This window comes from Ciconia boyciana, chromosome 1 (assembly GCF_034638445.1).
Source record: "Ciconia boyciana chromosome 1, ASM3463844v1, whole genome shotgun sequence".
Lineage (NCBI taxonomy): Eukaryota > Metazoa > Chordata > Aves > Ciconiiformes > Ciconiidae > Ciconia > Ciconia boyciana.
In genome coordinates this window covers 97723654-97736381 of record NC_132934.1, presented here as the reverse complement: position 1 = coordinate 97736381, position 12728 = coordinate 97723654, and the positions used below count along the sequence as shown (strand labels likewise).

Below are 12728 nucleotides of genomic sequence, written 5' to 3'. Positions count from 1 at the left end.
AAGTAGCCAAAAGATCAGGTAGTGCAATGAACAGGGATAATGGATACCTTCTCCAGCACTTATGCTCCACAAGTTACCGATTCTGCCTTTACAGAGTTCACTACAATAATATTCATTAATGACACGACTGAATCAAGAAGCAAGACTGGAAAATATGTATTTTCCCCATTCAGCCAGCGAATGATGGTAGAACAGTATTTGTCAAATGAATTAATTATTTACACAATTTTCCTAGCTACTTTGAATAAATCATTTGTAACTACCTTTTTTTGGCTAGGAGATGCATCAGTTTTCACTAGGTGTAAGAAGTTTTCAATCTTTCAATTTAAATTTAAAAAATATTTACTAAACTTACATACAATGCACTAAAAATACAAGAAGTGTTCCATTAATTTTTCTTGACTATTCCAAGAAAACAAGACTTGGAGATTTTCATCAACTTAGTATCTTTGCTGTAAAGTGAGCTGCATCTAACTTTCACAGACTAGGTTATAAAAAAGGTTACCGCAAGCCTGCACAAAGGAGACACATCACAATTTTAAGCATGAAGTGTGGAAAATCTACCCCTTTAATTCATTTTCACCCTCTGAATTCAGATAATTGGAAGTCTTCAAGAATTTGCAAGTAAGTATGAACGGCTAAGCAGATTTAACAACTACGTCTGCAGTTAAATAAATCTGTAACACTGACAAACATTGTCATTCATACACTAGAAAAGTAATTGTGTGGCCTTGCTGAATTTTAATGCATTTGTAATCATTAATTATTTTTCTGATATATTTATTTTTTTCATGTTGTACACGAACAGTTAAAATATCTTGTCTTTACAATGGAAAAATGATACATTTATCATAATTATTTGCCAATATTAGAACATTGTTTACTCTTCCTCTGTAAGCAATCTCTCCAAGCAGAGAGATCTATTCTTTCTAGTCTAATTCCGTTTATGATGATCGAACACCTACACAGAACTTTTAAATACTGCTTGCGAAGTGCTCTGAAAATATAAGTAACCCTCTTCATCACCTCTTGAGCAGGTAAATATTGCACGTTTTTTTTAGAAGTGAGCGAATAATGTCATTCAAATCTGTTTACAGTAGTGTAAGCCAGGAAAGATCTCACAGAAATTACTTTGGTATATAAACAACAGGTATCTAGAGCATGACTCAGCCCAGCAGGGTTTGTAATTTTCAGGAATTCTGTCTAATTGCGACTATTTGGGTGTTGGATGCAGTTCACTCACCGCAATGAGGAGGACTCACTCTTAAGTTATCAGGCTGACCTAACTAAAACTTTGAATAGTGTTAAGTTGCAACTTACCCAAAAACAAAGTCTTCCTTTGGCTTAGGCTTTTTCAGTTTTTTGTTCCCACTTGTCCCACTTTGGGGAAAAGCCCAGTTTTCTTCATTCCAGCATCCTTCATGATCTGAGGAGTTGCCCTTTCCTGAGCTTCTTTTTCCTGGGATGAAGGCAGAAAATTGTGTCTCATCTTTAGAAAAATGTGCCAAAACAAAGTGGGCTCAGAAGGAACTTGTGTACACATTCAGTACTGCAACTTACCACGGTTGACCTTCTTGAAGAGGTTACAAAACATTTATTTATTTATTTTAAACTAGATAGTGATATATTGACAACTATTCCCCCCCCCCCCCCGCCCCGGTTTTCATACTAACTCTAAAGTCAGGATCTCTCAAGGTATAAAGGAAGAGAAAGAGATGAGTAGATTTACAGTAATAAACTTCCCTAAATTACAAACATCTTTTTCTTTTCTGACTGTTCTAATTACACATATAAATCTACTAATCGGAAAAAAACATTTCAAGACATCTCACTGAAAGCTTCCAGAAATTATCTTAAATTTATCCTTCCACAAGGTAAAGGGTTCTTGCTCACCACCTAAAGCAAAACTAACAACCAAAGCAAAAGCACAACACATTTGCCTCTTGTAGGACTGAGAACTAGGTTCACAACCACAAGAGTTGTTTATATAGAAACAAGCTAATCGTTCAGGGTTACATACAACACAAGTCCTGCATACATCTATCAGCAGGCTGACAAACCAACAAAGCCTTCAGACAAAAAGCTAAATCTCAGACCATGAATGACAAAAAGGGAGAGATTAAGAGCTTGTGAGGTAAGTATGAACACAGTATGAACACAGATGGTGGCAGGATTCGAGAAGACCTGTCACGGACCATGGAGTCTGTCCCCTCCACCTGCCCCCAGCATCTCAGGCGACCAGACACAGCATTCCCATCACACATTGCTCAAACTCCAGCTTAAACACTGACTTTTGCTTTTCCTCCCACTCCAGGCAGGCTTTTGTGGTTCATGCTGTAAATGAAACACTCAGAGCCACCCACCTCTGTCCACATTAGCGCGCAGAGATGTGAGCATGCCCTCTGACACCAGAGTTTTATAAAGAGCACCTTTGCAAGATCTCTCCGATTTCCTGGAGCCACAGGTTTCTATCTTTTTAACACAGTCACTGTCCTCAGTTTTGACCTGTCCTGGTAAGCTCTGGGGTACCACCTCCTCTGTTGGGGTCAGTGGTTCCACTTTAATGTTATCAGAAGCCTCACAGGGTACTTCCTTGCTGGCTGCAATACTAAGGAAATCGGGAGGCTTTGATTCTTTGGTGGTCTCCGTGGGTTTCTCCTTTGATGTTTTCTTCTCTTTCGATTTCACTTTTTTCTTTGGTGATTTTGTATCCAACACGCTTCCCTTCACATTTGAGACAGGGCGGTTTTTTTTGCGGGGAGTTTCCGCAAGTCTCTCAGCACCCCAGTCCCCCTTTGCAACGGCTTCAATTGTATACATTACACTTTCAATGTCCGACTCAGAGGACTGCCTCTTTTTACAAGGTTTCTTGGGGGTGGATTTTTCGTTTGTGTGCCGGTCCAACTTATTTTTTTTCTTTTTCTTCTTTATCTTTTCTGGCTTTAGCCCGAGGATATTCATGTCAGCCATTGAAAGCTCTGGAGAACAGCACACGTGATGCTTTGTGTTATCGTTTCTCTCAAAAGGACTGCTCTCCATTGCAAGACTAGTAAAATCTCTGCATTTTGCAGTTTCTGATTCCTCAGCTTTTGTCTCATCCCGGTTTAGCATTTTCTCTATCTCTGATTGTTCTACTTTTCCTTTACAGGAGTCTTTTATTGTTGTTTTCTCCAGTTCTTCTACTTCCATTTCCTCTGGAACTTCCCTTCCCACATCCTCTGGTGCTTCCACTTTTGTTTTCCCAGGTTCTTTCACTTTTACTCCTTCTGAAGCAAGGCACATCTAAAACAAGTATAAAAACAGTCCCATGAAACAAACATCAGCTGTTAACATTCATACCTATCTTAACAGGAGCATTACACAGGGAATCTCTCTGGCATCTTAGTCCCCGAAAGCAAACTATACTAAAGGACAATACTGAAAAAGACGCTGAAGCCCTAGTGAAACTGATGTGATGATGGCTAAGTGCTAGAATAAGGCTGGTGGGTTCTACCGCTCTAATAGAAAAAGACTCCAACTGATCTCAGTGGTGTTTCCATGATCCTTTAAGTGCCTTTTATATCACCTGGAAACCCACTGCTAGACTGATTTTCAGAATACCCTAAATGCAACAGAGCAATACAATATCTCTCACTATTGGCACAGACAAGTTACTTGAAATCTCACATCCATACCCCCTTCAACTCCCAAATGTCCCTATATACAATTCTTTCCTTCACCTTCCAAATGACCCTGAAGGGAGGGGCAGGGGGGAAGTTAATCGAATCTCAGTAATTGAAATTATCTTCTCTTACTTGAATGTGCAAAATAATTTGGAAGGTAGTAAAAAAGCCTTCCAAATCTTTCTTCTCATGTCACAGACTTATTTTGCAAAGAACTGCAAAGCAGCAATGGTTGCCATGGTTATCTCCTCCTGGAGATAACATTAATGGAAACCAAAACCCTCATACTGTCTGAGGAACAGCAATATTCAAAAAAGAGCTGTAACAAGGTCCTCAAGCTCCCATGTTCCTGCAGCAATGACTTGGGAGATCCTCTCTGTTTCAGATCACCAATAAGCTATGCTCACACTGCTACAGAGGGTAGTCCTTGCCCTTCACAGCACCAAGCAGCTGTCCTTGGGAAGACACGCTTTCTTCTTCTTACTCTCCCTCTCAAAGCCCCCATGCTGAATTCCCAGTGCTATTTTGTTTTTCAAACAAATGTCAACCAAACAGACACCTGGAGCAAAACCAGATGGAAGAGGCTTGCTTTGAACCAGACATCAGGAATTTTCCTATCCTGCAGCTTAGCCCACAGGCCATGCGGTCAGTATGAATGTACCCTCCAGATCACTGGGTTCTCTTTAGGTCAATTTTAGATTCCTCAACTCAAGAAGGTATTTTTTCCTTGCAATGACTAAAAATGTCTCATACACCAATATATGTATGAGCATAGCACCAATGACACAACGCTCTGTAGTAAGTTTCCCAAATTCTTGCTGCACAGAGTAGAAACTCATGATCTGGCTTGGGTCAAGCTAGGCTGAGCACAAGAAACACTGGAGCTTGGGCAGCACAGTGTCTATTAGGAAGCAGGTTAAATTACACAGAGGAGAACCCCACAACTATGCTGAGGCAGGTTCTTGGTACCAAGGTACTACTGTGACTTTTACTGCACTGCAATGTAAACACAGCCTGTGATCTTCAAAAGCTAAAGATCAATCTTTAAAATGCAACTCAAAGTTTAAGATGCAACTTTAAAATGCAAATGGACAGTAATAATAGTTTGTCAATTAAACACACACACCCCTCGCCAATGTATTTTTTTTCTTTATACCTTTGCTTCTTCTGCAGTAGCCAATAGTACAGATGTGGCTACAAAAAAGTGGCTTCTGTTTTGTGAGCTCTAAATAAACTTGCAATTCACAGTCTTTAAGATTGGGAAAGCTTAAAAAAAAAAAGCTTAGAAACAAAAGGAATACAACATTTCAATAAGATGCTATCGGTTTTAACTGTTCCCTGAAGGAGGATGTGCTGAGAGTATCATAGCAGAGTTTCTATACAAGTTATTGACCTGTTTATTCCCCACTTCAAAAAACAGTAGGCATGAAAAGCAAAAAAAAAAAAAAGAAAGCAACTAATGACCTTTAACAGGAATTTGTAATGGCAAGGCCCTAATCTGAGTAACAGACTAATCCAGCCTTCTCTCTCAACTCCTCGCACTCCCCTCGCCAAACTAAACAGTCAAAACCCCAAACCCTAAAACAAGGAATTGAAACAATTTCAATGGTGATTGGAAAGTCCCTTTGCCACCAGGGACTGGTACTTCTTCTCAGCTGAAGCACAGACTCTTAGAAACCTCCAAGTTGATGGCTAGTCTGGGGAAATCGACTTGTGGCACCCAAGCCATGATAATTTATGCTTGTATAAGTAACAGTGTAATTATAACTGTATAACTGTTCTGCCTTCCAGACTTTGGCAATCAACATCATTAACTTCTCTGCCCCACTGCACCTGTGGTAATTAGTCACCAGTATTTTAATGTTACCTCTGCCAGCTGAAATAATGCTGATGTTCCACACTGTTTTGTTAAATCAGAAGGACCTGAATGGGATGTACTTGAAGAAATCTAAAGAAAAAACAGAGGGGGAGAAAAAAGAAAAACATTATTTTACCAGCACAATTCTTTTATGTTTACCACACAGCTTTTGAATGGATTATTTCCTCCCTCTTCCCAAAATTCACTCATAAGATTATACATTGAAAAAGAAGTGCAGACCTGTGCATGCTGTTATAAATAAAACCCTGCTCCACCATTGCTCCGGTGGGTAATACCACTGGATACTAAAAGCTCTTTCCAGATTTGGGGATCTTCTTGTCAGGACTCCCTTTGAAGAGTAGGATGAACTGAAGCACATGTTCTCTCACACATGAACAGACTACAGCAGTTAAGCACCAATCTACACCAGCATACAATCCAGCTGGTTGTGTTTTTGAAGGCTTAGTTGGACATTTGATTGCAAAATCATTTCACTGTCATAGCTTAAGGGTACTCCTGTCAGGCTATGGTGCTGCCTGTTGGGTTCCCATATGACTCATAAAACAGATGCTATAAAACTACAGTGAAGTAGGAGCCCTCAAGACTTTGGTAACCTTTACTACTCCTCAGAGTACAGGAGGCTGTCTGGCAAACAGGTAGCTGATTATTCTCCAGAAACTTTTTTGTGTATCAGGTCGTGATCCTCTTCAATACTTTAGAGTGTTTTGTATCACTTTTGAGCTACATGCAAAGAAATGATCTTTCTCAAAACAAATTGAAAGGATCAGTCTCAGGATTGGCCATTAGTATGAAGAAAATGTTCTATTTTTAAGGACATATAACATAATCTCTGATCAGGCTTGCAGGTTTCTTATACTTGCTTCCTTAGAAAGAGGGGGAGTTCTAAGGACTGCAGGACTAAAGTGTTTACAACCTTTTAGCTCCCTCTATCCCCCCAACACAGTTTTCATTGTTCTCAACGAACATGGGCCCACAGAGTCGATTTTGCAGAAATCAACCCATCATTGCTGTAAAGGAAATAAACAAAAAAGGTTAACAATGCTGTATCTTCATGCCTCCTGGAAGCTGCAGCTCTCCGCAGCACCTCCCAAGTTCTGACCATTACAGCTCCAGTCTCCAAACACTGCTTACAGCCAAGCGTTGTTAGTGCTGTCAGCACTCTGTGGCAGAAGTGGTCTTCTTGCCTTGTGAAGGTGACGTGCACCCCCACCACTGCCTCCCTTCACTCTCATGGCTCTGCACTGAAGGCTAAAGACAAAGCATGCATTTAGGCACAGCAAGAGACTCAGCAGAGCTGATCAGCAACAGCCTGCCAGGCTTCAGACTGCAGAGCGGCTACTCTAACCATTTTTAGAAACTTAGAAATTCTCAGAATTTTTTAGAAAATAATTTAACCCACTTCTGCATTTTATTTTATCACCATCTGTGAAATACTGTGAAATATCAAAAAGGCAGGCATAGGGAAGGAGGGAGGAAAAAAAAAAAAAAGAAGATAAAATTGGTTAATCCACATAGCAGAGATGAAGGAGGAGCAGAGCAGTCTGATGTGCTGAAGCAGACAGGCTCCCACACGCCAGACCCCTGCCATGCCAGCAGCATGGAGACAGCAGTCCGGTCCCCTCCAGCGCACAGCATCTGCCATTTGGAGTTACAGTGGCATGGCACAGATGTCTGCCAAATGAACTTGCAAACCTAAGACACCCTCAAGGTGATAATGAACACAGTTTATTTGGGATGCTCCAAACCAGGTCCTGAACTGCTATCTGAAAACTTAAGCTGAATCTCTCACATTTTATTTATTCAATTACGATCCAACATTACCAGGATCTCCAAAACTTGGGGGGGGGGGGGGGCGGTGGGGTGTCAATAGCACTAATGTCCTACAAGAGCTAGAGCAAGGAGGATGTGCTTAGCACATCTGCCATGCTTTTCTCAGTTTGAATCAGAGCCTGTAACATTCATTTTGTATATTAAATTAGCCTTGTAGGAATCCATCTGAGCAACGACTGAGACACATCATGGAAACCTGTCCAACATGCAAACGTCACACTGCCAGGCTTAGCTTTGCTTTTTCTGCCAACTGCAGTACAAACTCTGCACTCCTGTGGACAAGCACCTGTCCTTCCCCCAAATTAGGGCTTAACAAGCTTCACAGTCACATCACAACTTTTAATGCTGACTTCCAGAAGTCAGGCTGCACTCAGCAACAGCATTACTCCAGAACAGCACTACTCAAAGCCTGCTGCTGTCCTGTAAGAGGACACCTCAAAAACTTCTGGTGTCCTGACTATTACCAGCCTTTCTACTGTCCCAGGGCTGCAACAGTCAAATGCCCTTATGGATCACTGATCACAGTTAGATGTAATCATCCTTGCATAGGTACTGCTGACAACACAGCACACACCCACAAACTCTACTACTGCCAGGGATTCACCTGTAGAGTAACACAGGTTTTCTTTCACTCATAAGTTTCTATAAAGTCAGATAGTAGCATTACTATCCATGGAACAAGGCATGAAATATTTTTATTTCAGTGCCTCCACATTTTCCCTGAGAGGGATTAACTTCACCAGCAAGAATATATGGCTGGATGCCACCAGATGGGATCCAGAGAACCATTTTCCTCACTGAAATAGGATGTGATTTTGGAGGGGCAGGAGAAAGAAGTGTACAAGTAAGGTGCTAGCATCCTCCCTTATTTATCTGGAATGCAGCACGTATATTCATCTTTCAATCATCAAGAATAATAACATTTGCACATCAAGCCTCAAAGGCTTTTGAGCGATTCATACATATCAAAGGGGAGACATCTGCAAGGTTATATTTAAGGATCACAGAGAATTTCTAGGACTGTTGGGAAACCTGACCTAGCATTCTTGATTACCGCTGACAGCTGCCAGTTTCAGAACTTAATACACTGCTTCAACTTCCAACTCTTCATACAGATTCCCGATGATCTCAAAGTCTACTTTTTGCTTCTTATTCTTGGTCCCCATTCAGCAACGCACCTTCCAGTCCTTATACCAAAGCTTTACTTTTTGAATCCTGGTATTCAGCTCCTCATTAAGAAGAATGCTGTTGTCTCTCGTCTTTGCTATTGTGCTTAGTATTGTTTTTATTATAGTCATAAGGCTAATTTTTCTAAAAAGAAGCGTAACTTTTTCTGTGCGGTCTCCAAGAAACTATGCACGTTAACATGTGTATAAAGAAAAGCTAGGTCTCTGGGGCCATTGCCACTGCCTAATTCTCTTGCTATTCCATTACTTACTAATTTATGCTTCTGGAAATACTGAATTTGATAGTAGAGCAAACCTTACACAATTCATACTTTTTTGGGGAAAAGATACACGCATCTTCCCATTGTGATGCTAATGTGTATAACTTTACCTCTGCCAACTGGAAGAGTGCCGACTTCCCACAGTGCTTTACTGGCTCAGGACTTGACAACTGGGAAGTATTTGATGAGATCTAGGTTTTAAATGAACAGAGGAGAAAATATTTCAGTAGCACACAGGAAAGACAGAAAGGAAGGGAGAAAAAGAATGAAAAAATTAAGGAGTTAAATCAGTTACTTTTGGATCTTTCTGGCAGAAGGCCCTACTTCAGATAGGCAATCCCATCCAAGAAACACTTAACAGGCATTTAGAATTCAGCAGGATACAAGCAAATATAGAATTTCTTCCTTAGATTAGGCTCATGGATTCTCTTCTACATTTGCATTGTACACAGATAATATTCTATCATGCCGTGTGTTTTATGTGACTAAGTGAACAAGACATACTTGTTGCTTAAAAACATGAACTGTGGCGGTCAAAGTTAAATAAAATTCTCCCGGAAAGCCTGGGCAGTATTTCCCATTTGGTTAGATATAGAAGAGGACCATTTGTCCTCACAGGTACTGCTTGTTTCACTTCTAGTTAGAAAAAAGAAATTAGACCTTATGTCTGGAGATCACATCCAGCTTTCTAAATAGATGTTGGTGTGCCAGCACCAGCGCTGAGTAAATAACTACCACTGCACTTCAGGGAATTGCTTTTGCAGCCAAATTTTTTCCTGACCTGCTTCCAAGTGCAGCATTATGAGTTAATTAGAATTAAAAAGAATTAATCATTATTTCTCATATTTGATCTTTTTCGGCATGGCATTACATGGTAGTATTTGACCTGGAAGCCTTGAAAAGCCCTAAGATAAGGGGCAAGACCACCAGTGTTTCCATGGCATCTGCCTCATCACAAAAATCATGCTTATGACCATGATCTTTCAGATGCAAAAATTATCAGCTTAGCCTTTCTCTTTTTCTTTAATGTCTTTCTTTTGAACTAGATTATTTGAAGAGTTTACTTTTCAATTGTCAAGGAGATTCACTACAACCCCCCCCAAATCCAGAACATCCATTTTACTGCAAGCTATTTAAAAATACAGTGAATAATACTTGAATGTGCATTAATACTAATTTTGAATAGTAAACTAAAATAATTAAAAATCCTATTTTTGTTTTGAGACAGTTCAGTGAACCTGCTCAGGACCCCACTGGAGTAAGTGATCTTGTACACTGCACTTTACAGGAAGAGGGCCTCAACCTTTTATCTTTCTACTGCAATAAATTCTAAGCTCTTAATGATTTCTTTCACTGCAATAGGAACAGCAGAAAAAGGTCAGAAAAACACTCACACACTAAAGTATAACCTGAGAACATTCTGGCATGTTTTACCTCCTGATGCATAATGTGAGGAAAGAGTAAAGAATTTCATTTTTACAATAGAATGGGTACTCCTAACAAATGCAAGTGAGATCCTTGTGGTACTAATAGAAAGAGAGGAATCCAACATTTCACTTCAGCAAAAAATTTCTCTTCATAGTCAAGAAAACAAACTGCAAGAGACAAACTTAGAATTCATTCTGCCAAAGTTGCTGGCCAAATATCAGAAATAAGAGGATCGCTGATCAATCAGCTCTCAGTGAGATTACAGATCTCATTCCCTGTCTTAACGCCATCTTCCAGTTTTAATTAGAATAATCAGAACCTGCAGTACTACAACCACAGATAGCCTGTTCTTACATAGAGGTTTAACTTGGGGATCATTAGGATCAAGTTATTACCTTTTATTACCATACAGGTCAGTATTTAGCTACTATATTACATTCTAGTTTGCATAAGAAGCATGTGCCATGGTACCACTTTTTCATTCCCCGCCTACAATAGGCATTTCACTTCAACACAGATATTTAATAATTTCAGTATATAGGCAAACAGGAAATATATTCGTCTATTTTATTAACGGCTTTACCTGGGAAGATTACAGCTTTACCTAAGGGAAGGCTGGAAGAGAAGAGACTGACTAGCTCTCGCATTCCCAATTTCAAGACATTTTGACCAAAAATTTTGGATTCAAACCTTCTGTTCAGCACAGAAATAAATAGAAAGGGTTGCCCGCAAGCCTGCTCAAAGGGAGTAGGGACAAAATCATCCTCAAGCATGCACTTTTCTTAAATGATAGTAAACTGCTGGGCTAGCTAAGAAAATTCCACCTTGTTGCATGTGATTTTTTTTTTTTTTTTAAATTAAATCACCTAGAGAAAACCTTCAGAAAAGCAGCTGAAAGTGAAGAGTTTGTGGTTTTTGTCTTAATTGTGTTCTTGAGATGGGTAAACTAGCAATTTTATTGCTTCCACTCTCAAGAAGCATTTTCTTTGTTTAATAACGGATGAGAGTTTAGCTAAGTAAATCTAAGAGGTACTCGTGTTTCTTCTCTATGAAGCAGTCATCACCATCTGTTCGCGTTTGCCAAACACACATCCAGTAAGACCAAGAGAGCAAGGGGTCCCATCTGCTCTGCTTCCCTCACATGGCAAGGAGGATGACAGCAACCAGCCCATGTGAGCAGACAGCTTGCAAACAGCCACCGTGCTAAGGAACGCAGCCCACTGCTCAGAAATCACTGGCCTATATAATGACTTTCCATAAAGGTACAAATGAGAAGGACAAAAGTAGGGCCAAGTATTTCCAAGATCAGAGCAGAATGAGAAAGCCAAGTGCGTAACTTGGCAACACTCCAAATTTCAAAAAAAGTCCTATGAGGACATCACACCATCTTCAAAGACCTCCAAGGAGTTTTCCTGCGCACCCACAGGAGACAACGAAGTCTTACTCCTGGGTTTTTCATTATCTGTTGTGGCAAGTCACTGGGCAGGCCTCGTTAGCCATATCCTCAACAGCTTTAATTGAAGACTATAGCACTTGGGACAGACAAACAGATGAAAGGCTAACTGAGGCTGTAAAGAAGAAAGAATCCCATGCTACATCTACATATAACGAGCTGCTGCTGAGTGACAGGGGACTTGTACTGCTGGGGTAAAGGTGTCCATTTTAAATGACAAGTCTACTCAATGGGATTGCTGTCTTCACAAAGAAGCACTCTTACTCACCCTGCCGCAAAGGCAACAAAGAGAAAGGGAACATATGAAGAACACCCAGCCAGAACCAAAACTGAGCTGGGACGTCTGCCAAAAGTCTCCAGGCACATCAGACCACAGCACACTTCACATTTCTTCACAGGTCTACTTGGCTACTGGCTAAATAACTACTTTCTCTCCCTCTCTCTTTTGTAGCACTGTACATTGCTGACAGCAGCCTACTGCAAATTGCTTACCATAATTTAGCTTACTAAATGCAGTAATGCGTTCATATAGACAGGACCCAGTAAGAAGTGGCACAGTAAGGAACGGGAGTTTTGCCAAACTTGACAAAGACACCCTGTGCAACTGAAAGCCCTTATTTGAAAGAGCACAAGCAGCTTTAATAGCGGGGGGAGAAAGCTTAAAGAGGTTCTGTAGCATGCTCAATACTTTCCCCTGGAACAACCTAAATGAAAGAAGGCTGTAATCTTAGAAAGAATGCAATTTCCTTACTGCTATAGATAAAATGATGTTAGCCACTGCCATTAAGGTTTCACAACAACAGTATAATACAGGAGGAATAACCATGGCCAACAAGGTTTTGGTTTTTTTTGTTTGTTTGTTTGCTTTTTTCTTTTTTTGTTTTGTTTTTCCTTTTCCAGATTTCTGTCCCTTATTTCCAGACACAGAAAAAACAACCAAAAAAATACAACCCCCTCCAGACTGCACACACATTTTAACATTTTTACAAGATTAACCCTGACTTTAAAACTGTCCTCTCCAGTTTCTAA

The 12728-nt window shown here is 40.2% G+C and overlaps 1 protein-coding gene across 22 annotated transcripts in view; it reads right to left on the bottom strand.

The window, feature by feature from the left end:
- Positions 1–12728, bottom strand: part of BBX (BBX high mobility group box domain containing) — a 146293-nt gene that overhangs the window by 21588 nt on the left and 111977 nt on the right. For 20 of the 22 annotated variants that reach the window (XM_072884485.1, XM_072884495.1, XM_072884540.1 and 17 more), the window contains 4 exons: positions 8929–9009; positions 5530–5610; positions 2364–3282; positions 1321–1459 (listed from right to left, as the gene is read on the bottom strand). In XM_072884485.1, coding sequence (XP_072740586.1) covers positions 1321–1459; positions 2364–3282; positions 5530–5610; positions 8929–9009 — 1220 coding nt within the window. The remainder of the gene's footprint in view (positions 1–1320; positions 1460–2363; positions 3283–5529; positions 5611–8928; positions 9010–12728) is intronic. The other 2 variants (XM_072884402.1, XM_072884550.1) reach the window with 1 other exon arrangement.